General features: G+C 53.9%; 1 protein-coding gene across 2 annotated transcripts in view; it reads left to right on the forward strand.

Moving 5' to 3' along the window:
* The first annotated feature begins 5,181 nt into the window (after nt 1-5,181).
* The window catches only part of LRRC75A (leucine rich repeat containing 75A), a 51,021-nt gene continuing 31,530 nt past the window's right edge, over nt 5,182-24,672 (forward strand). For both annotated transcript variants that reach the window (XM_010387738.2, XM_030923283.1), the window contains exon 1: nt 5,182-5,621. In XM_010387738.2, coding sequence (XP_010386040.2) covers nt 5,376-5,621 — 246 coding nt within the window. In that variant the 5' untranslated portion in view covers nt 5,182-5,375. The remainder of the gene's footprint in view (nt 5,622-24,672) is intronic.

Genomic DNA, 24,672 nt, shown 5'->3' on the forward strand with positions numbered 1-24,672 from the left:
CACAGGAAATGTGCAGCAAATGAGAGCTCCCATCCTTGGCATCATTAACTATCCTTGGTTAACCAGATACAGGTTAAACAAAGAGTGCACAGTGACTCCCGGGTTTCTGGCCTGCTGTTACTAAAAGCAGAGACAGGAGTGGGTAGATGGGGAGGGAGGCCTGGAAGAGGATGAGCTCATTTGTTGAGCATGAAGTGCCCACTATTGGAAGAGATGATCCTCCATGGGTCCCTTGCACTCTCACACATCTTGCTGTGTATGCCAAGATTGCAAGACCCTGACCATTTTTAACCTGGGCCACTTCTCAGTGCTGTGTTTATAGCGAGCTGCCTTGAGGGACGAGGTACCATCTCCCTGGAGGAGGAAGAGCAGGTTTGCTTACTCCTCCCTGCATAAGTAGCTCCAGGCTTAGTGTTCCTCAGCTATGATGCTAACCAACCGCCTGTGGAGCAACCATCTGGGGCCCCCCACATTGCCCCTGTGAGACTTGGAGGCAAATATGCTGATGCACACGCTTCTTGCTGTGCTCTGAGTAACAAAGCCCTATGTTTCTGACCCCGGAGTGTCATGTCTTCTGTCAGCATCCATGAATCAATGACAGGTTAATTTATTAGCTTATAAGTTGGAAAGAGTCATCAGTGTGTACTGGCAAGTAAAGCCAGGATTACAAATAATATCGCCCAGCAGAGCATGTTGGTACGTGCCTATAGTGCCAGAAACACGGGTGGCTGAAACAGGAGTGTCCTCGAGCCCAGGAGTTCAAGGCTACAGTGAGCTATGATTGTACCACTGCACTCCAGCCTGGGTGACAGAGTGAGACCCTGTCTTAGATAGATAGATAGATAGATAGATAGATAGATAGATAGATAGATAGATAGAGAGAATTGCCTAGGAAGAGATATGGGGTAGTACCCTGGGCAATGGCAACAAGTAAAGAATGAGGGTAAGAAAAGGAGCTCCCAGGAGAACTCAAGAAGGAAACCTAGAGGAGAGTAGTTCCTTGCAAGCCAAGGGAGTACAGTTTCAATCAAAAGAGTAGGCAACAGGATCAGATGCTGCTTAACAGTCAAGTAAAACGAAGACTGAATGTGGCCACTGAGTTTAGCAACTAGGTCATTTATTTAGCCGTTGCTAAAGGCTAAAGGCAAGAGACATTTTAGTGACATGGTGTGGCCAGAAGCCAAACTGAAGTGGGTGAGGAATGAATGGAGGTAAAGAAAGAATGACAATAGGCTGGGCGTGGTGACTCACACCTGTAATCCCAACACTTTACGGGGCCAAGGCCACAGGATTGCTTGAGGCCAGGAGTTCAAGACCAGCCTGGGCAACATGGTAAAACCGTCTCCATAAAAAAATTACAAAAGTTAGCTAGCCATGGTGGCATGCACCTGTGATCCTAGCTACTTGGGAGGCTGAAGTGGGAGGCTAGCTTGAGCCCAGGAGGTCAAGGTTGCAGTGAACCATGATGGTGCCACTGCACTCCAGCCTGGGCATCAGGGCAAGACCCTGTCTCAAAAAAAAGAAAGAAGGGAGGGAGGAACACAGAGAGAGATAAAAGCGAGGAAGGAAGGAAGGAAAGAAGGAAGAAAAATGGAAGGTAGGAAGGAAAGAAGGAAGGAAGGAAAGGAGGGAGGGAGGGAGGGAGGCAGGGAGGGAAGGAAGGACAGAGGGAGGGACGGAGGAAGGAATGATAATAACTAAAAATCTTAGCTGAAAAGGAAGGCTTTTTAAAGGTAGGGCACTGGTGACTGAAGCAGGCAGAGGCAAATGAAATTTTTCAAATAGATGGAAGAGACTTGAGCAGAGCATATCTTGAGGAGAACAAGCCAGAAAAGAGGAAAGGTCACAGTAAAAAAATTAAGAGCAAGGGGAGGAGGATAGAATCAGGTCTCTGAAAAAGAGGAGAGGGCTAACATTCAGATCCCAAGTGAGGGGCTGGTCTGGGCCCTCTCCCACTGAAATGGCATTTGTCCCAACCACACACCCTCAAGCAGGCCAACAGGCTATCTAGGTTGTGTGGTCCGTCTCCAGGTGGGTAGAGCTCACTGTCTGCAGGGAGGGGCCTGGTCAGTAGGTTTCCTTGGTGGTCACTCTTTCTGGCGGTCCTGCAGACCAGAGATGAGAGACACCTAAGTATTTTTCAAGCTGGGTTATCTGAAGATGCCAGCAGGTGTGTTCTGTATACAAAGGGTTCAGGTAAATTTGGAAAGTGCTAAGCCCTGCAAAGCCAGCTTGTAGGAAGGCTGAGTGTTCTCTGCTGACAGAGATGGACATTTGGGAGTGGGGTGGCCAAAGGGAAGAGAAAGCTTGCAGGAGAGACGCCAGGACTCATACTCAAGGTACTCAGGGATAATGGAGAAGATACCTATGGAAAACCCGTGATCACAGAGCAGGAAGAGGAACTCTCATTTGCAGAACACCTCTACTCTGCTTGAAGTTTATATATTGACAAAGACTCTTTGCTTGGCCAAACTTTAGTCAGGCTCCCAAACCTTCTCCTAGACCCTCTGTGCACTCCCATGTAAAATCCAGTTTTAGCAAAGAACCCTGTTAAGCCACTTTAGCAAGAACCCTCCATCTTGTATATCTGATCATCTTCAATATCTGATTAGGTTTATCATCCCCCACCCTCCCCCAGGTGATGTCTGGTCACCTGGCCTGCCTAAAGCAAGAATTCTGCTAGGTTGGTGTTGTGAGTGCCACAAGGTCAGAAATAATCAGGTTCATGCACATGTATGTCTTTCTACAACGTCAGGCTTTTATTGATGCTATTTCAGTCATAAAAGCCACAAGCTATCCGGAGTTCTCAAGGAGGCAAATTCTCCTTAGTATTCCCCCATTCACTTGGTAATAAGAGCTGCAGGCACACAGGCTCAAGTCACTCCACAAGTCAGTCAATACTGCAAACCATACATGGTAGTATACTTAATCAATATATCAATGTTATAGATTACACATTCCACATCAAAGTAACATTTCACACCAAAGAAGAGGGGATAGGGAAGAAGGGGTTAACCATACAGTCCAAGGAGAGTGACTTGGACAAGAAGAGTCTCCTGGCCTGATCCAAACAGTCCTCAATGTCTTGCAAAGAAGAGTCTTTGATGTCGACAGAGTGTGGGCAAGATGGGGTCTAGCCAGATGGTCATCTCCAGTTGCTGAAGTCCTGCTCTTTTTATGGCGAGAGTCCTCTGGTGAGAACTGATAGTAAAGAGTGTGCCTGTTTATGTCCTTATCTGGTAGGGTGTAGTCTTTATTGATTAGGCGAACATCTGGTTCCTGTTGGCATGGGGCTTTTTCAAATGTAAAACGAACCCTTTTTCTAAGATGAACTTACTTATGTTAAGGGTGCTCTATACACCCTGTTTAGCCAGAATCCCCCTCAGTCCTGATGTTTCCCTTAGCAAATTTCTATCCACCGACCCTCATCCTGCTCCTTGGCAATGAATTCCCACTTGCCCATGCTATAATTGGAGTTGAGCTCAATCTCTCTTTCCCCGCAACTGCAAAATCTCATTGCAGAGGTCCCTACACCTATGGTAATGGTCCTGAATAAAGTCTTCCCTACAATACTTTAACTCATGTCATTAAAGAATTTTTTCCTCTAGCAGTGTCCACCGACTTTACTCTCCCAGTTCTTGGCAGTGTTATTATCCCAGCCTGACAGAGAAAGAAGCAGGACTCAAGAAGCTGAAGCCCGCCAGGCGCGGTAGCTCACGCCTGTAATCCCAGCACTTTGGGAGGCCGAGGCCGGCGGATCACCTGAGGTCAGCAGTTCAAGACCAGCCTCAACATGGAGGAACACCGTCTCTATTAAAAATACAAAATTAGCCGGGCGTAGTGGTGCATGCCTGTAATTCCAGTTACTCGGGAGGCTGAGGCAGGAGAAGTGCTTGAACCTGGGAGACAGAGGTTGTGGTGAGCCGAGATCGTGCCACTGCACTCCAGCTTGGGCAACAAGAGCAAAACTCCGTCTCAAGAAAAAAAAAAAAAAAAAAAAAAGAATAAGCTGAAGACTCGCCTTATACTCAAGGCTAAGTAGTGGGGCTCAGCTTCCTGTGATTTGGGATCCAGCCTCCTGCCCCTACAGCCCACGTGCCCTTACACCCTCAAGCAACACCCAGGGCTGGGGTCAGAGGCGACCTTGCACAATTGCTCTGCCCTGCGCAGGGACCAGGGCAGCCTGTGGTCTGCAACAGAGAAGCTCCCCCACGTGCCTTCGCCTTCACTCTGGCATGCCCTGGCAACACCATGAGATCCCAGGGCTCTGGTCCCTTACAGGCTGGGCCTGGCAGAGGCACGGGGAGGAAGGTGGGCCAGCAGGGGTGTGCCGCTGGGCCAACTCGCAGACGTGCGTTTGCTTTGTTGTACCAGGACTACCCCAGGGCCCCTTCTCCAGGGCTGTGAGAGTGAGAACAAGAGAACACAAGAGTTCACACCTCTCCGGTCCAGATGCTTTGAGAGCATGATGGAAGCAACACGCCCTCTCCATGAAAGGGCACGCACACAACACATAAGTTCGCACACAGTTTCCAGGTTCGCGCACCAACCATCACCACTACAGCGCCCTGCAAGCAGGCCGGGTCTCAAAGGAGCGTGCATGGGAATCACCCAAGATGCTGGCTAAAAAGGCGGATCCCAGGCCCCACCGAGGAGATTATCATTCAGTAGGTCTCGGGGGAGGCCTGGGAGCCTGTGTTTTTAAACAGCGCCTCCGACGATTTGGGCGTTAAGGCTCAGCGGAACCCACCTTGAGAAACCCGACTCGGCCTGAGAGAGCCCCCCAACACACACACCCCCATGCGCCAAACTTTCCCCATCTCGCCCGACGCACCGGACGCCTCCCGCGGGCCTCACTCCGGCTCGCGGTGGTGGAAGCGTCGGTGGAGCCCTGTGGGGACCGAAAGCGACGACCCATGGGGCCTGCCCGTTCCCCTCACCCCCATGCCACGGCCCCGGGAAGCGCAGCCGGCCCCGGCAGGAGGCGCGACGGCCGGGAGGACGCAGGCAGTGAGCGCCTGGCGGTCCCCCGCCCGGAGCCAGAGCGCGGGGGGAGGGAGGCGCGCGGCGCCGCGGAGCTCGGGCGCGGAGGCGGGGGGCGGGGGCCGGGGGCGGGGCGGGCCGGGCCGGGCCGGGGCGGGGCCGGCGGGCGGGCAGGCAGCGAGCGCCCGGGGAGCGCGCCCGGGTAGCCAAGAGGGAGGAGCGCGGGGAGCGCAGACAGCCGCCCGCCCGCCCCCGCGCCGCCCGCGCGCAACAGTTCCCCCAAAGTTGCAGCCCGGGAGGCGGGCGCGCACGGGCGGCCGAGGGGCGGGCGGTTGGCGGGGACGCGGCCTCGCGGCCCAGCGCGGAGAGTCCCGGCGGGCGGCGGCGGCGGCATGGGCACCCGGCAGACCAAGGGCAGCCTGGCGGAGAGAGCCAGCCCCGGCGCTGCGCCGGGCCCCCGCCGCGAACGGCCCGACTTCTGGGCGTCGCTGCTGCTGCGCGCCGGGGACAAGGCGGGGCGCGCGGGCGCGGGGCTGCCCCCCTACCACCGGCGCGTCGGCATGGTCCAGGAGCTGCTGCGGATGGTGCGCCAGGGCCGGCGGGAGGAGGCGGGGACACTGCTGCAGCACCTGCGCCAGGTGAGCACGGGGAGGGGGCGCGGGGGGCGCGCCGGGCCAGGGGGCGCGCTGGGCCGGGGGGCGCCCCACCCCCAACCGAGGAAGCCGGGGGCACCGAGGGGCACCGCCCAAGGCCCCCTTCCGCGGAGATGGAGCCCTGTCTGGCAGCAGGTGCCTCGGCGCTCCCGCTGAATTTGGGGCCACAGGGCAGGGTGGAGGAAGGCTGGCCAGTGAGGCCCGCCAAAGGGGACCTGTTGGCATAATGTCCCCACTGCTCTCCTCCGCAGGAAGAGAAGAAGGCTGGTCTCCGGGGATAGTCGGTGGGCGGGGAAGCAGGGATGCCTGCCTGATCTGGGCCAGGGCTCCTTTCTTCCTGTCTGCCCACTGGCAGTCACTCCCTACCGAGGGTCCTCAAGGAATGCAGTTATCAGTTGGACCTGGCTTGGCTTCCCGAGAGCCAGTCTAGGGACACAGCCCTGGGGCCAATGAGATTCCAGTCCCTAGGTCCTTCACTCTCCTGGGAGGCATCCTGGATTGTAGTTCAAGGAGACTGTTTCCTCTCCCCTGACTAACTTTGGCAGATCCTCAACCATGAGCCCCTGCGGAAAGCTGTAGAGACAGGAGAGCTGGATTTGGTGTCCTGCGTGACCACCTGGCCAGCAAGAACTTCAGGAGGCTGCCAGGACTCTGTCCTTAGCCTGTGCCTGCCCCACTGGCTAGGGACAGATGTTGCGGAATTGGCCAGTGCTTTGGGGCTGCCCTGGGGCTAATGCTGTCACTCACTTCTCTGTGGCTTGTTTTCCTTTCTCACTTTCTTTGGTGGGGAGAGGAGCATGGCCCATGCCATGCATTTTGTTGAGTATAAGTCAGGCAGGGGAGTGCAAAGCTGCTCTCCTGCATCACCAAACAGGTTGTCTTGGCCTGGCTTTGGGGGGTAGACAATCCCGGCCCCATATTCTTGCTAGACTAACCCCATTAGAGGTGGAGTCTACCGTGGATGGCAGAGGGAAAATCTCAGGTGACCTTTCTGAGGTTTTCTAGTCACCAATGAAAGAGGCTGTAGGAGCACCTTCCTGGGAGGAGCTTCCAAAATCTAATCAGACCGACATCCCTCCTGGGTTCTGCAGCTCTCTCCCCCACCTTTGTATCTGGCGCGCTCTTACCCTAAACTATGTGTCCCCAAGCTGCGCACTGCACAGGGAGAGGCAAGCAGAGACGTGGGGACTTGGGAAGATTTGAGACTTCTGCTCCTGCCTCTGCTTTTCCCAACAACCTCCAGAATGATGCCCAAGATGCTGCCAGATCCCCATGTGCCGTCTCTGAGTTCAGTCATCAAAGAAAGATGACATTATGCACCACTTAACTTTAGCAGTGTGTATTTCTTTGTCTTTTGCAAATTGGAAACTGACATAGGGCCTTTATAGTAACTCTTTCACTTTTAAACAGAAGAATGGGTTTTCCAGACCATGGTATCCCATTTACACACCATACAGTAAGGTTTTCCTGATCACATGCTGTTTCCCCCATCCTGCAGTGGGTGCTTTGGGGGATACAGAAGAGCAGAGGGAGCTGGCAAGCACTTCTTGGAGGGTGAAAGACCAGAGTGAAGCTCGCATGATGGAGGGTTGCTTGGAGGCCCACGGGAGGAGACTGGACCCAAAGTGGGCAGATACTTTGGGCTCCCCAGTCCCTGTATGGCTGAGTATGATTCCACATCCTGGGAACATTGAGCTTCTGCCTGCCTTGCAGGGGAGTAGATAAGCCCCTGCAGCCCCACTGTGGGATCCTTGAAGCAAGAAGCATTTCCTCAGACATCTGCACATGGGTCTTATTGGTGTCCTGGTACCCGCCTCAGCTGCAGGACTGGGAGGACTGGGAAGACTGATGGGTGGTGGGAAGGGGCTTATCAGACTTCCCCCTTTTCTGTGAAAGCAGCAGGTCCTCAGGCTCTGGGCTTGTGTTGGGCTCCTTTAACCGCTGGCTGGGGATGTGAGGGCCGTGGGCCTGGAGCTGCCCTGTGTGTCCTGGAACGGATGAAGCAGGACCCCTCCAGGAAGTGGTCATGGGCCTTGAGCAGTGTGGGAGTAGAGCACAGGAGTGTTCACATGCCTGTGACAAAGAGGTGGCTTTCTAGGACCCTGAGGCCATTTGGAGGAATGTCCAGCTGGATTTGTGCTGTGCACTGAAGTGGCTCTTTCTCCCAAATTGCATTTTCCTTTCCATTCCAGTTTCCTCCTCTAGTCTGGAGGTGGTGATGTTCGGAAAGGGGATGAGCAGCCAGTGAGAGCCATGAGAACACCCAGGCCTCACTGGGGTCAGACCAGCAAGACAGCCAGTAAAGACAGGGGTCTGCAAAGCGTGGGACACTGAGTTCTGCAGGAATGTCCCGCAGGCCTCTGGGGTGGGTGTCAGTGAGCAGGCACAGAACCAGGGAGAGGCAGCAGCTAGGACAGTAGCCCTCACCTCCATTCACACAGCATGTTCTCCTGCGTTTGATAACGTGGATTTCGCTGCTGGATTTGTGTATGCCCAGAGCCATATGGCTGGCGGGGCCTCCGGAGCCTTTGTTCCTGTGCTGCTTAGCCTCTTCGAGTCCTTGATCTTTTTGAGGCTCTGAAAGAGCTACACACAATCTTCCCAGACAAATGCACTGACTCACGCGATCTCACAGGCAATTTCGGAGGGTTCACGAAGCCCCTGAAACCTAGCTACAGACTCCAAGTTCAGAATCTCTGCTCCAGTCCGATACCACTGTTCCGCCTGCTGTGACTTGCTCCAGGCTGGGGATCTGGAAAGAGGGACCCAACCCGGGTGCATGTGTGGCAGTTCACGGTGGGCTGAAGGATTGTGGCTGCTGGTGCCACTTCTTCTGAATGCCCCTCTTCAGCATCTAAGATTTGGAGGGTGTCTCTCCAGCTTGTCACTTGCTGGAGAGGTATCAGGAAGCCTCATTCAGCACAGACGACCCTGAGCTGTGGCCAGGGGTGCAGGCAGGATGCCAGGCATCTACCTTGAAGGAACAGAAAGTAATCCCCTTCCCTTTAAGGTAAGTGTAATCTAAGAGTCCAGAACCAAGGATCAAGTAGGCAGCTCTCCTTCCAGTCCTCAGTCAGCTGTGACCTTGAGCGCAGCAGATAACCTCTCTGAGTTGTGTTTCTTTGTTTCTCAAAGAGGGATCTGGGGTACGGAGCAGAGCAAATGCTACAAAGTGTGTGAAATGGTGTTGGTGCTGCCATTCAAGACACATTCTCTTGGTGACTATGATAAGAAACAGGAGAATCTGCCTTACTTTGGGTCTGGCCAGACTAGGGGCAGGGTTGTGGCATCCTTTCTCAGGCCTGGCCCAAGGATTTTTTGGATTCTATCTACCTGGCCAGGGTTCAGTCTGGATCAAAAACTCACTGCACATTTAGAAGCATCTGGAGCGAGTGCTCGTGGCAATAAAAGAAGCCGGCTTTGGATGGGAGAGGCCGTTCCTCTGCCCTTTTCTGGCCACCATCCTTCCAGGCCTTCCCCTTCCGCAGATGTCCTTCCCCAAGTCTTGGGCTCAGGCCCGATGTCTTTTTTTTTTTTTTTTTTTTTGAGATGGAGTCTCGCTCTGTCACCCAGGCTGGAGTGCAGTGGCGTGATCTCGGCTCACTGCAAGCTCCGCCTCCTGGGTCCATGCCATTCTCCTGCCTCAGGCTCCTGAGTAACTGGGACTACAGGTGCCCACCACCACTCCTGGCTAATTTTTTTTGTATTTTTAGTAGAGACGGGGTTTCACTACATTAGCCAGGATGGTCTCAATCTCCTGACCTCGTGATCCGCCCGCCTCAGCCTCCCAAAGTGCTGGGATTACAGGCATGAGCCACCGCGCCCAGCCAGGCTACTGTCTTTAAGGAGGCTTGGAGAAGAAGTAACCTTCCGTCACTGAGAGAGGGCAAGTGCTAGGCCACCTGGAAGGTGAACTGTCATCTCTTCAGCCCAGCAGTTTCCCTGAGTCCTCAAAATTTTGGACTGAGCTGTCAGCCTGTGTCATGGAGCAGCAGAAAAAGACATCTGTTTCCCTGGGACACACCCAGCTGAGGTAGCCCCTGTCTTCATGTTCACCAGCACCCCAGCTTTCCATGAGAAGAGGCTGATGGGGTTGGTTTACTCGAAGTATGGCGCATGCCCCTTAAGCAGGGCTGTTCCTATATTAACCTGTTTGGGCCCCCCATTGGTATGGTTAGGGCCTGGAATCCTGGTTCCCTCTGCTGTCTGGGGTGGTGGGGCTGGCTTCACTCTGCACCTGGGAATAGGAGCCACATCAGCTAATGCCAACAAGAACCACTGAGGCCAGGCGCAATGGCTCACACCTGTAATCCCAGCACTTTAGGAGGCTGAGGCAGGTGGATGACTTGAGCTCACGAGTTCAAGAGCAACCTGAGCAACATGGCTGTCGCTACAAATGCAAATACAAAAATTAGCCAGGTGTGGTGGTGTGCACTTGTAGTCCCAGCTACTTGGGAGACTGAGGTAGGAGGATGGCTTGAGCTTGGGAAGCAGAGGTTGCAGTGAGCCAAGATCAAGCCACTGCACTCCAGCCTGGGCCACAGAGCCAGGACCTAAGAGTTTAACTCAAGAGGAGCTGATTAATGGACAGGCACCTGGAGACTCCCTGGAGATGTGGAGACTGGACAGGTCATTACTACCTGGAAGCAGAAAGATGAGCATAATGACCTCTGAAGGTCACCTTTTTCCTCCCACCCCCACCTAAGAACACCTCTTTAGGTGAGCGGGTTGGAAGTCTACCAGACACCAAGCAGGGGGCCCCTACGCTGGGCCTGCTCTTCTTCCTCCACCTGGAATGCTTTTCTTGTTTCCACTGAATGCACCTTACCTTTCCAGGGCCACCTTCCTGGGCATGTCAGCCTAAGCTCAGAAATCCATGTGCCTCTGAGGGCCTACCACACTGGGAGGCATTCAGTCCATGCAGAGTTTTTCCCTGATCTTCCTTTTGTTTGTCAGATAAGGTCTAGTGCTTCCTGAGGGTGGAGACCCACCACCACCACTGTTATCCACTGTATGGTATTGAAAACCTGTAAGCTTGTGGCGTACCTTAGTGAGTCTGTGTGCTGTGAAGATGTGTGTACGCGTGTGTGTCTCTGCTGCTGTCGTCAGTGTGTCCTCAGAAAGCATTTGGATTCCCCAGCTACGGCTGTGCAACTGTGGGCTGATTTACCAAGCTTGTTAGTACTGTCATGAGACACAGCACGTTTGTTTTCCGTGTGGTTGGATTTCTGGGAGTGATGTCCACAGGGCTTGGCTGTTCCTGGCAGCGTGCCAGGTGGTGGTGTTCTTGGAGAGAGGAGTGGCATAGTGCCCAGGCTCCGTGGCACCACGGGATCCCATCCGGCAGGTGCAGTCTGGGGCCTCTGCCGAGGTGGCGGGAGGGGAGTGGAGCCTGATGGGAGAGCCTGGCCTCCACATTCCTGATCGGCTCTTGTGCTGAATCATGTTCATTTCCTCCACAAAGAGAAACCTCCCTTTTTAAAATCCACCGCTCTCTGCCTGGGCTGGATGGAGGCTTTTCCAGTGATAAAGATGCAGAGGGATTCCTGTGTCAGAGCCTGCTTCATTGGTTTCCAAGGCTGCCAGGGACAGTGACTGGGGAAATAGCAGCCTCTGTAGTGGCTAAGCACGACTGCAGGGGCTGTAGCTGGGCCGGTTATTCTGACTCTAGGGTTCTGGTGAGGTGGTGGGATGGGGTTGCGGGGTCCTTTTTTCTGGAACAAATGCCACCTCCTCAGAGATGACCAGAAACTGCTTTGCTGTCTTCAGAAGTCCTAAAGTACCCTGGCCTCTATCCATGGACCATCAGGGTGGGTGCACCCTCCCCTCCCCCAGTGTCATTTCATTGCCATGTGTGCTTTTCTGGGGCAGAGGCCATAAAAACTGGCACACAATCTGTTTTCAGGAAATTCTTACAGAATGGATTGAAACTTCCCATCAGGCACACACTTCCTCCAGCCTCTGTCCCTGGCATTCTCTCGTAGGAGACAGTGGGGTTTGGCTCAGACTTCTAAAGTGTTTCTACTGTGAGCATGGGCCGGGGTATTCCCCCATTCCCCTGTAACCTGTGGGGTGGAAGCCATGACTCCTCCCTGCATCCCCACACCCTGTCTGCAGGGGAGAGGCTCCTTGAAGAAGGGTTATCCAGTGACCAGGGTCTTCTCCAACTCCCCCATCAGGATGCAGAGGGGGTGGGGTCAGCATTGGAGATTCTTCCCACAGCGTGGGGATCCTCAGCCAGCCATCTGGCTCCCCTTCCTCAACAAGAGCAGGGCCGCTGGTGCCCTGCGAGAAAACCACGCATGCGCGCTCGCGCGCTCTCTCTCTCTCTCTCTCTCTCTCTCTCTCTCTCTCTCTCTCTCTCTCTCTCTCTCTCCCCCCTCTCCCCCCTCTCCCCCCTCTCTCCCCTCTCTCCCCTCTCTCCCCTCTGCTGGTCCTGGCTCCTCCTGGCTCTTCTCCCCCACTGTCTTAGTCCTTTCAGGCTGCTATAACAAAATACTATAAACTGGGTGGCTTATAAACAGCAGATATTTATTTCTTACAGTCTGGAGTCTGGAAAGTTCAAGATGAAGGTGCTGGCAGATTCACTGTCTGGCGAGGCTGCTTTCTGGTGATGGTGCCCTCTCGCTGCATTCTCGCATGGTGGAAGGAATGAAGGGTCTGTCTGGGGTCTCTTTTATATGGGCACTAATCCCATTCATGAGGGCTTCAGCCTCATGACTGAATCACCTCCCCTAGGCCCCACCTCCCAATACCATCACCTTGGGGGTTAGGATTTCAACATATACATTTGGGAGTGGAGAGGAGGGGACGCAAACATTCAGCACTGACTGTCATGCCCTCTCCCATTAAGAGAAACTGGAATGGAGGTAGGAGAGGGCCCAGGCATCTAAAACAGCAGATTTGGTTGCTGCATCTTGGACTCACCATTACTAGAAGGGCTGGGTGTTCTAAACGAGAACAGAGACTTTGGCACGCCAAGCAGGGGCGGGGACCCCCCTCCTGTGGTGCCTGCTCTCCTCCCCACCCCCACCCGGCCCTGAGCAGTGCCCACGTGGCTCTCCAGGAGCATTTATTTCCCAGCTTTTTTTTTTTTACCTTTTATTAGCTCAGACTCCTGGCTGCTGCAGCCATATGGAGCTCTGCCGGCGGCTGCTGCTCAAAGAGATGTGGCATTTTGATGTTTCTAACTTTATCTTAACCAGGAGAGATACGGGAGCGCGGCTGAGTGTGGGGAGTGCCCTTGTGTGTGAGTGTATGCCGGGGCCACCTTCAGAGCTGTCCCTTGGCCCTGCTCGGCCCTCGGTGTCCGGGCGGTGTCCGCGTGTCTTTCTGCCTCTCTGCCTCCCACTCCCTGCGGCTTTTCTTGGTGTCTCTGTTTCTTTCATTGTCTCTTCCCTGCTGTGTGTTTTCCGCTTCCCTGGGTGAGAAGCAGACTCTTGTTCCTCTGCCGGATCTTGGTCAGCTCCCCTCTGCAGCCTCCCATCCTCTGCCAGCAGGAAGTTTGGGGAGTGGGGCTGTGAGAACTGGAAGCGGTTGGTGGCGGTCAAGAAGGGCACCCAGCTCAATTTGATTGTCTGAGTGTCAGCCGCCATGCCTTGGGCAGGAGAGCAGGCATTAGGGACACCTCCCCCATCTGCACATGGCTTTCTAGTCCATAAAGCATTTTCTCGTTTATTTTGCTCCTTAGGTGGTGGGGTTTTTTGTTTTTTGTTTGTTTGTTTGTTTGTTTGTTTTTGAAATGGGGTCTTGCTGTGTCGCCAGGCTGGAGTGCAGTGGTGCCATCTCGACTCACTACAACCTCTGCCTCCCGGGTTCAAGCGATTCTCCTGCCTCAGCCTCCTGAGTAGCTGGGATTACAGGTACACACCACCATGCCCAGCTAATTTTTGTATTTTTAGTAGAGACAGGGTTTCACCATGTTGGCCAGGATGGTCTTGATCTCTTGACCTCGTAATCTGCCCACCTCGGCCTCCCAAAGTGCTGGGATTACAGACGTGAGCCACTGCGCTCGGCCTCATTAAGTGGTTTTGTGAAGCTGACAGAATGCTGCTTAAAGTAAAAATGGTGGTTTTTAAAATATTATAAAAGCAATATACAATTATAGAAAAATGAGAAAATTAGATGAGCAGAAAAGAAAAAAAACCAGTATGCATTAAATCATTTATTCAACAATCGAGTTCCTGCTCCTCCCGGCACCCGTCTAGGCACTGGGGATACAACAGGCAACTCACCAGGAGAAAACCATGGCAGCAACTGTTTCCCTCCAGGAGGGATGGCAAAGATCCCAGAAGCCAGCACCAGTACAGGTGCACAGCCTGGCACAGAAGGGAGGCTGGCTTCACTGGGAGCCAGGAGCCCTCAGTTCTGGCCCCAGTGAAAACCCTAACTTGCCCAGCCCTTTCCCTTCTCTGGCCACAGTTTCCCCATCTCCAGAATGAAGGCATGGTGGATGAAATGACCCCTGAGGTTCCCTACCACCGCTGAGATTGTACCAGGTGCCTGTGGTTTTGGAAAGACCCCCTTCATTCCCATGTGTGGTCAGTTATTTCTTCTAGTCCCTGAGCCAGATTCACATTCAAGCCCTAAGTTCACCCATCTTGGCCTCAGCTGGTGCAAGAGCTGGGATGAAGCGGTCCCAGGACAGAGAGGGGACACAGATACCTCCCCACCAGGTACTGGGGCCGACCCCCATACGGCTGAGGCCAACCTGTCTGTGCTGACCGCAGTCCTAGCTGATGGAGGGTGAAAGGCCTCATCACATGGTGCCAGGGGCAGAGGCCACAACCAGGGAACCTGCAGACTTTCACACATGAGCAAAGCCTACCACTCACAGAGGCCTGAGCTGCCCTGTGTGCCGTAAGCCATTCATCTCAGAGCGTTGGGGAGGGGAATGAGGCTGGGGCAGGCTCTGCTGGGACCCACTGCCTATATAACTCAGTGCCTGGCTCCCTTGCCACCTTTCCGCCTACTGTGGGGGCTGCTCTGGCCCCTCGCACATCCTCCCTCTACTTTACGCTCTGCCTTTTCTGAGGGGCTACTCTCCATGCTCATCTGGATGGAGCCTGTCCCCATTCCGGCCTCTGTCCTGTCCACAGAGACCCAGACCTGCCAGCCCCAGCCAAGCTTCAGGGCCTTTGCCTTCAGAGGGCAAGAACCCTGCCTGGTACCTGACTGTGCACTAGTACTTGGTTCTTTCACTCAGCAGACGTCCCTGGGCACCTAAGCAGAGCTGGCACCAATTGGGACAAGTAGGGAAGGCAGGGTTGGCCAAGGTGCTCATTTCTAGAAGGGCTCAGAACATGTTCCGATGCCATAGAGGACTGGCAAGTGATTGCAGGGCTGGCCATGGTCAGATTCCAGCTCTGCCCTTGTCTCTGGCCATGGGGGCCTACACAGGTGCAGGGCACACACACACTGACTGCTGGGCAAACCCCTTTCCTCAATGGGGCTCATGAGTGGACACAGGCACTAGGCCCAGGAGCTGTGGGTAGCCCCATCTCCCCTACTTCCTAGGTGGGCTTTGCCTGACCTGCTCTGCCAGTGCCTCCCAGCAGCCCTGGTCCTCAAGCCTGTCCCTCTCCTACCCACTTGGCCTTCCCACGGCCCTCAGCCCAGGTCTCTCCCAGAGCATGCCAGGGACCTGTAGGAAGTGCCCCCAGCTGTCTCAGGACCCTGTGCAGTGCACATTCCTACCCTGCAGTCGCTGTCCCCATGGAGCCTCCGCCCACAGATACAGGTGCCAAGGAGGCTTGCAGGACAGCCCTCATCCACCAAGGGACACCCAACACCACAGGGAGCCAGCACTTGCAGCCTGGGAAGTTGGCAACCTGTGCTGCCCCCCGTCCCACCCCACTGCCCTTAGTTTCTGCCTATGCAGTCACAGCCTCCTGGAGCCCCAGGTTCAGGCCCTGCCCGATAGAAAGGGACAGGAGTGGGGCAGGTTTCTCTCCCTTGGTGCCAGGGGCAGGTAAGGGCCCAGGAGAGGCTGCCCCGCACCAAGCATAACAGTCAGAATTCCTGCCCTGGACCTAGACCGCCCAGTACACACCGCGCACCTGGCAGTCCTCCAACACCCCTTTCCCCATAGAGACCTAGGGACTCCCCTGTGGGTGCAGACTGTGGAAAGGGCTGTGTTGTAGATGATGGAGGAGTCAGAGGAACAGGAGCTGCAGGTGCTCCTGGGGAGGCAGAGCTCTGTGGTGGGCTGGGCGGCTGAAAACAAAACCTCTGTTTGTGATTCCCTCCTGGTAAATGGTCAGCCTGGAGCTGCCTGCCCCACTGTCTGGAGGGCCCGTAGGTCAGATGCAGGATGAGGACAAGCACAGACAGGGCTCAGGGAGGAGACATGTCTCCCCTCCTCTGCTGAATGCCAGGACCATCTCGCCCACCCACAGACACCTGCTTCTGCCAGGCCATCATGGGGGATGGCAGGGGGTAGCCAGCAGTCCTCCTGCACTGCACCTGCCGGGGCCCAGGTGTTGAAGATTGTTGAAGATTGAAGCTCTGCGTTCCTATGGCAGGGCCTACAGTGGACTCAGCATGACAGTGAGATGCTCCTGAGATTGGTTCCTAATTTCCTACTTAAGGCTCTTAATGTCTTCCCGTGGGGATGTTACTTCCTGTATTATAAGCCAGGCTTCTCCAGAGAAACAGAATCAAAAGGAGATTTACATGTATAAACACATACAGTTGCCGGGCGCGGTGGCTCAAGCCTGTAATCCCAGCACTTTGGGAGGCCGAGACGGGCGGATCATGAGGTCAGGAGATCGAGACCATCCTGGCTAACACGGTGAAACCCCGTCTCTACTAAAAATACAAAAAACTAGCTGGGCGAGGTGGCGGGCGCCTGTAGTCCCAGCTACTCGGGAGGCTGAGGCAGGAGAATGGTGTGAACCCGGGGGGCGGAGCTTGCAGTGAGCTGAGATCCGGCCACTGCACTCTCAGCCCGGGCGACAGAGCGAGACTCCGTCTCAAAAAAATAAAAAATAAAAAAATAAACACATACAGTTGACTATCACACTTCCTATGAGTGAGCAGGAGAGAGCAGGGGCCACAGGGAGGGAAGCATGGAGGGGCTCTCATCTCACCTGGCACTAGGTAGGTGCTGGTACCCGCTGCAGTCCTGTGGCCTTGTAACAGGCTACCTGGCTGCCTTGCACATTGTGGTCTCACCGGCTCTCTCCTGGCAGTGGTCCTGGCTCGCTGCCATCAGAGGACAGGCAGCGCTGAGGTTCTAATGTCCTTAGAGGGCCAAGTGGCCCGGATCTGCCTCTGCCCCTTTCCCTCCCTGGAGGAAATGGCAGAAGGAGGGGTTCCATGGCTCCTTTGGTGAGAAGGCCTGCTGCAGTCAGAGCTGAGATGTTCGACAGAGGCGCACACAGCCCAGAGACAAGGAGTGGCCTTTGCAGGGTCACATAGGACTGGAACCAGGTCCCTGATTCCCAAGACCCTGCCCTGCCCAATGGTCCCTGGAGAGGTACTGGAAGTGATGCCTAGGTCTGTCCCAGTGAAAAACTCGGTGTTTTCTGAGCCTCCTCGGGTTGGGACAGGTGGCCTGGGTTCCCTGATCATAGGCAGGATGGAAGAGGGGGCTCTGGGACACAGAGGACCTGTGCTGTCCCTTCTCTGTGGCAGGAGAAGGAGATGGGGAGGGACAGCCTCAGGAGAGGGGAAGAATGGGGAGCATAGTTACCTTGAGTGAATTCCTAAGTCAGCGGTCTCCAATCTTTTTGGCACCAGGGACCAGTTTCCTGGAAGACAGTTTTTCCATGGCCGGAGTGGGGGATGGTTTTGAGATGATTCAAACACATTATACTTATTATGTACTTTATTTCCATTATTATCATGTTGTCATATAATGAAATAATTATACAACTCACCATAATGTAGAATCAGTGAGGGCGCTGAGCTGCTTTTCCTGCAACTAGACGGTCCCATCTGGGAGTGACGGGAGACAGTGAGAAATCATCAGGCATTAGATTCTCATAAGTGTGCAACCTAGATCCCTCACGTGTGCAGTTTACAGTAGGGTTTATGCTCCTATGAGAGCCTAATGCTGCCACTAATCTGACAGGAGGTGGAGCTCAGGCAGGAACATTGGCCCACTGTTCACCTCCTGCTGTGCAGCCTGCTTCCTAACAGGTCACAGACTGGTACTGGTCTGTGGCCTGGGGGTTCGGGGCCCATGCTCCAAGTGACACTTTTTCAACTGTTTATTTGTTTTTTATTTTTATTTATTTTATTTGGTTTTTTTTTTTGAGACAGTCTCGCTCTGCGCCCCAGGCTGGAGGTGCAGTGGTGCGATCTCAGCTCACTGCAGGCTCCGCCTCCCGAGTTCATGCCATTCTCCTGCCTCAGCCTCCCCAGTAGCTGGGACTATAGGCGTTCGCCACCACGCTCGGCTAATTTTTTGTATTTTTAGTAGAGACGGGGTTTCACCATGTTAGCCAGGATGGTCTCGATCTCCTGACCTCATGATCCACCCGCCTCGGCCTCCCGAAGTGCTGGGACCACATGAACAGTTTATTTCTTAAAGTAAGATGTTGAGATGGTGGTGGCTATGACAATGATGACCTAGTGTTGGAGGAAGCAGAGAGCAGGACCATGACCTGAAGAGGTATTCCTAGCGAGGGGCAAGCTTCATGAGCTCGCTGCCTCCATGTTAGAATTTGGCTACAGCTCTGCTGCTGGCAGCCCAGGAAAACCAAGAACTTGGGGGTGTAGAGGCCATTCAGTGACTGAGTCAGGTCACTCAAGGATGCCTATCACCTTGATTTCCTTCACTGAGGGGGAATGTGGCTTCTAGCCCATAGAGTGCCTTTATGAGAAGTGGAAGAAGGTGCCTGTCTGGTTGGGCACAGTCAGAGTCAAGGCCTGGTGAGTTCAGCCCCACCCAGACACCCTTGTGCAGTACATGCCTTGCACAGCTGTACTTGGCAGCATTGGTGAGACTGCACAGAAGTTTAGAGTCTTTATCAGCCGAGGCCTTTAAGGGGCCTTAGCCCTTCTCCCATGCGTCTCCTCGGGCACAGCCTTCTTAAATCACCTGAGGCGATGAACTGCGGAACACCTGCCAGAACTTGCCTTCTGCCTCTCGGCTGGGCACTTGCCCTCTTTCTCTTGAATCGAGGAGCTGCAGGAATTGGGAATCTTCTAGAAAGTTCCAATTCAGGCCGGGCGCGGTGGCTCAAGCCTGTAATCCCAGCACTTTGGGAGGCCGAGACGGGCGGATCACGAGGTCAGGAGATCGAGACCATCCTGGCTAACACGGTGAAACCCCGTCTCTACTAAAAAATACAAAAAGCTAGCCGGGCGAGGTGGCGGGCGCCTGTAGTCTCAGCTACTCGGGAGGCTGAGGCAGGAGAATGGCGTAAACCCGGGAGGCGGAGCTTGCAGTGAGCTGAGATCCGGCCACTGCACTCCAGCCTGGGCGACAGAGCGAGACTCCGTCTCAAAAAAAAAAAAAAAAAGTTCCAATTCAACACCCTGACTCTCAAAGAGGATCAGACAGAATCTAAGACAACCTGAGTGGATCTGGACTCACCCAGTCAGGGGCACCAAGGGCACCAGCAGAGACATCAGGGTGTCCTTGTTGGGCTCCCTTGAGCCCCAGACCCTGCAGTATTGCAGGGGTCCAGGACTCCCCTCAAGCTTCCCCAACGGTTCACATCCTGGCCTCTGTAAGGCGTAACAACTTCCGGTAAGTAACTTCCACTTCTTCAGGCTTAGTCACTCCAGTGGATTTAGTTTTTCCTAGGATGTGCCAGTCTTCTGAACTTTTTATGATTCTCAGCTGCAGACTTATGTTTTCCACAGCCTTCTGGAGTTGTGGCGTTTCGGGGTAAAAACAGTCTTAGGCAGGATTGTCACTGGTGGGGTTTCCAGACAGCTGTCGGCCCAAGACAGACCAGCAGGAACTCAGAGGGGTTGGTTTGGGATATGGAAGCTCAGACACAAAAGAGAATAAGTTACCTGTTCCAAGAATTCCCATCTCTCCAGAAAAGGTCCAGCAGGGCGAGGTGAATGGAAATGGCTTTGGTGTCACTTGTCTTAGGGAGAGGCCGGTCCATGAGCCAGGACCAGAAGAGGGCTCTCTGAGGATAATGGGGACATGGAGCAGGGAGGGACTTTGGGCTGGAATTAGACTCTTAGAAAATGGGAGGCCGGGGCAGTGGCTCACTCCTGTAATCCCAGCACGTTGGGAGGCTGAGGCAGGCAGATAACCTGCAGTCAGGAGTTCACAGTCAGCCTGGCCAACATGGTGAAACCCCATCTCTACTAAAAATACGAAAATTAGCTGAGCATGGTGGTGCGTGCCTAACCCCAACTACTTGGGAGGCTGAGGCAGGAGAATCACTTGAACTTGGGAGGCGGAGGTTGCAGTGAGCTGAGATGATGCCACTGCACTCCAACCTAGGTGACAAAATGAGACTCCATCTCAAAAAAAAAAAAAAAAAAGAAGAAGAAAAGAAAATGGGCAAGAGGTGAAGTGTGGGCAGCTGGTTGGGGACCTGAGAGCAGGTATGCAGCAAAATGCTCCAAGTCTCTACCTGGGCCATGCTCTGAGGGAGGGAGTCCAGCGAGAGAGACCCTCAGGGTGGGATCAGGGACGCTGGATGGAGAGAGAGGCCTGAGATGCCGCAGGAAGCTCAGGGCCTTTGCCTGGCCCATGGCATTGGCCGTCTTGCCTCACCCACCTCCACTCCCACGGCTCATACCCGCTCCCTCCCAGTATCCTGAAGCTGTAGACAAACTCACTGACTCCTGAGAAACCAGGCATAGGCCCCTCCCAGCCCTGAGGACACCACCCCCACCCTGTCCCCTCCTCTGCAGCCCAGAAGGCTCGCTGATTTTCCACCTTGGGGAGGGGAATCAGGCCCTGAGAAGCAGGGCCCTAAGATGGGAACGACTTCGCCTGGCTGCGGGGTCTGGCAGCCCCTTGGTGTTCCTTCTGGCTCCTGCTAGGTAGGCCCCTGGAGGGGCATCTGTGGCTCCCTTCCTGGACCAGCTCCTGCCTTCCTCACTGCCCAGAGCGCATTTTGAAAGGTCTTAGGGAAAGTGGCCAAGCGTGGAGAGGTGGAAGAGCACAGGCAGGGCCTCACCCCTGGCCACAGTCGTGGGTCCTGGGGCCCTCCTCCTCTATCCCGCCCGCTCTCCCCTTCCTGCCTGAAGTTGAAAGCTAGCTGGATTGGAGCTGGATTCCTCATCCAGCATGACTCATCTCTGCTCACCCAGAGGGAGGGCAGCAAGAGGTCTGAATCTAGATTCTTGGAGGTCTGGCCTTGGCCTTGGCCTTGCCTCTGACCTAGAGATTTAAAGTGGTAAAGACCCTTAGCTTGTGATAGTTAACTTTATGTGTCAGTCTAGCTAGGTTGTGGTGCCCAATTTTGGGTCAAATACTAGTCTAGATGCTGCTATGAAGGTATTTTTCAGATGTGATTAAGATCTGAGGTTAGGCATGGTGGCTCACGCCTGTAATCCCAGCACTTTGGGAGGCCCAGGTGGGTAGATCACTTGAGCTCAGGAGTTTGAAACCAGCCTGGCCAACATGGTGAAACCGGTCTCTACAAAAAACTACAAAAATCAGCCAGGCGTGGCCGGGCACGATGGTTCACACCTGTAATCCCAGCACTTTGGGAGGCCAAGGCGGGAGGATCACAAGGTCAGGAGATCGAGACCATCCTGGCTAACACGGTGAAACCCTGTCTCTACTAAAAATACAAAAAATTAGCCGGGCTTGGTAGCGGGCGCCTGTGGTCCCAGCTACTCGGGAGGCTCAGGCAGGAGAATGGCGTGAACCCGGAAGGCGGAGCTTGCAGTGAGCCGAGATCGCGCCACTGCACTCCGGCATGGGTGACAGAGTGAGACTCCATCTCAAAAAGAAAAAAATCAGCCAGGTGTAGTGACGGGCACCTATAATCTCAGGTACTCGGAAAACTGAGGTAGGAGAATCGCTTGAACTTGGGGAGGCAGAGGTTGCAGTGAGCTGAGGTCGCACCACTGCACTCCAGCCTGGGTGACAGAGTGAAATTCAGCCTAAAAAAAAAAAAAGAAATCTGAAATACCTACATGTGAAATCACTAGACTTTGAGTAAAAACAAAAGCCAAATAAAACGAAGTGCAGTGGCTCACTCCTGTAATCTCAGCCCTTTGGGAGGCCACAGCGGGAGGATTGCTTGATGCTAGGAGTTCAAGACCAGCATGGGCAAACAAAGCAAGACTCCATTTCTACAAAAAAAAAAAAAAAAATTTGAGACAGAGTCTCACTGCATCACCCAGGCTGGAGTGCAGTGGTGCAATCTCGGCTCACTGCAACCTCCTCTTCCTGGGTTCAAGTGATTCTTCTGCCTCAGCCTCCCGAGTAGCTGGAATTACAGGCAAGTGCCACCACACCCAGCTAATTTTTATTATTATTATTATTATTATTATTTTGAGACAGAGTCTTGCTCTGTTGCCCAGGCTGGAGTGCAGTGGCACAGTCTCGGCTCACTGCAAGCTCCACCTCCCAGGTTCACGCCATTCTCCTGCCTCAGCCTCCCAAGCAGCTGAGACTACAGGCGCCCACCACCACACCCAGCTAATTTTATTTAATTTTATTTTTTCGTAGAGACAGGGTATCACCCTGTTAGCCAGGATGGTCTCGATTTCCTGACCTCATGATCCACCCACCTTGGCCTCCCAAAGTGCTGGGATTACAGGCGTAAGCTACTATGCCCAGCCAACACCCAGCTAATTTTTATATTTTTAGTAGAGAGGGAGTTTCACCATGTTGACCAGACCAGTCTCGAACTCTGGACCTCAGGTGATCCACCCTCCTCAGCCTCCCAAAGTGCTGGGATTACAGTCATGAACCACCATGCTCAGCCCATTTCTACAAAAAAATTTTTTTTAATTAGTCAGGCGTGATAGCATGCACCTGTCGTCTCAGCTATTCAGGAGGCTGAGGCAGGAGGATCAGCCTCCTGAATAGCTGGGACTACGGGAGTACAGAAGTTCTAGTCTGCAGTGAGCTAGGATCACACCACTGCACTCCAGCCTGAGACAGAGAGACTCCATCTCAAAAGCATAAATGGATAAAAGCTGATTACCTTCCATAATATGGGTGAGCCTCATTCAATCAGTTGAAGGCTCCAAGAGAAAAGAGAGGTCCCCAAGGAAGAAAGAATTCTGCCTCCAGACTCCAGACAGCACTGCCAGCTCCTCCCTGGGTCCCCAGCTTCTAGCCTGCCCTGCAGATTTCAGACTTGCCAGCCCCCACAATCATGTGAGCCAATTCCTTAAAATAAATCAATCCCTTCCTCTCTCTCCACACACACACGCATCTTATTGGTTCTGTTTCTCGGGAGAACCCTGGCTAATACTTAACTTCCAAGGGCTCATAGAGGCAGAGTCAGAAATTTCCAGGGGCTCTGGAGCCCCCAATCACTGCCACTGGCTAACTGTATGAGACAACCTTCCAGCCCCCAGCTTTTCACTCTGAGAAATGGGCTGTCCCCATGAAGACTCTCCTGCTTGGAACGCAGGTTGTTAGGGAGCCAGAAGGATCTTCTGTCATTCCTCTACCTCTTTGCCATTTTACCTGCAAATAATTTGAGGATGAACCAAATGTTTCATTTCACTTGGGCAAAATTTACTGCAGAGAGGGACAAATGGACTTAAATGCGTTTGCCAGAAGGTATAAACAACTGATTCAGATAATTTCCCAAGCAGAGAGATTAGGAGGGCGCTGGGATGGATGACAAAGTGCCGAGAATTCATGGAATGTAGGGGACTGCGGACCTCAGAGACCATCTGGCCCCAGACATACTGCAGAATCCGAGTCCACAAGAGGTCACGGGGAAGCAGGGGAGGGGCTTGGGAAATAAATCTGGGAAATATTGCAAATGCCACCACTCTTTCGGAGTCATAAATGTAGCTGAAATGTCCAGCACGAAAAGGAAAATGGTTATTTGTTGAATTCTTTGTGTTCCAAACGTATTTGGTCCAAGTCCCTCTTCTGCTGCCCTCTCCAACTCTTTGGAAGAATGAGCTGGTGCAACCTTCTCATGTGTAGGTGGGGAAGCTGTGGTGTAGCAGGGTGGCCTGCCCAGGGCCACACAGTGAGTTAAGGTCTAACCCAGGTCTTTGTCCCTCACCCTCAGCCACGTGTGGGCAGAGCCATGACCATGGAGGAGCAGACAAAATCCTCTGTATGGCTTGATGCGCCTCCCAGCTTACTTTAGATTTTTCTGAAGAGAAGGCATCCTTTAGATACTTATTTGTTGCTAAAGCCGTTTCTTGGATTTTAATTAAGTTACACTTGGCAACGGCTGGGCATCTGTTTCCAGAGGCCTGTTTCACACAGAGGGTGTCATTTTTTAAGACTTCAAAGTTAAAACACAAACAACACGCAGTCGTGAAGCCCCTCACTGAGCAAAGCTGCCAAACATTGCCGCCCAGGCAGCTGACTCCTGCTGGGCAAGGCAGACCTGGTGGCAACGCTCGTCACTGTTGAGGAGGGCCAGCCTGCTGGGGTGCCTGGCTTCAAAAACCTGCAGGGGCCGTATGGCCTTGGATGGGTGAGAGAGTCATGAGCTGGAACCCCCTGGGCCCTGAGGTGGAACCGGAGAACCACAGTCTTTACCTCTCATCCTTCAGACAGGCTGGGCAAGTCTGGTGGAGCGGGGAGTGGGTACCAGTGACCCCCCAGCAGCAGTTTCTTGGCTCAGACCTCCGCAGAGCAGCCCTCCCTGGCAGCATCTGGCTGACTTCGGTCAGCTGGGTATTAATGGGCACCTCCTTGGGTACCAAACTCACAGGCCTGTGGGGGTGGCGGACACCAAGCCAGGGTGCCCTTGAGAGGCAACCCCCAAGACTGGGACCAGGAGCCAGGCAATGCCCACCTTAGACATCAGCAGGAGTGTGAGGACGCCTCACCTTCGAACAGGGTTCCCACGCTATCCAGTGGTTTTGTTAGGGGGAGGGGATGTAGCAGTTGCTTTCATTACTTTTGCTAGTCTGCTTTGCTTTGGTGTCTTCCAAGCCTGAGCAGTGT

This window comes from Rhinopithecus roxellana, chromosome 19, assembly GCF_007565055.1.
Source record: "Rhinopithecus roxellana isolate Shanxi Qingling chromosome 19, ASM756505v1, whole genome shotgun sequence".
NCBI lineage: Eukaryota > Metazoa > Chordata > Mammalia > Primates > Cercopithecidae > Rhinopithecus > Rhinopithecus roxellana.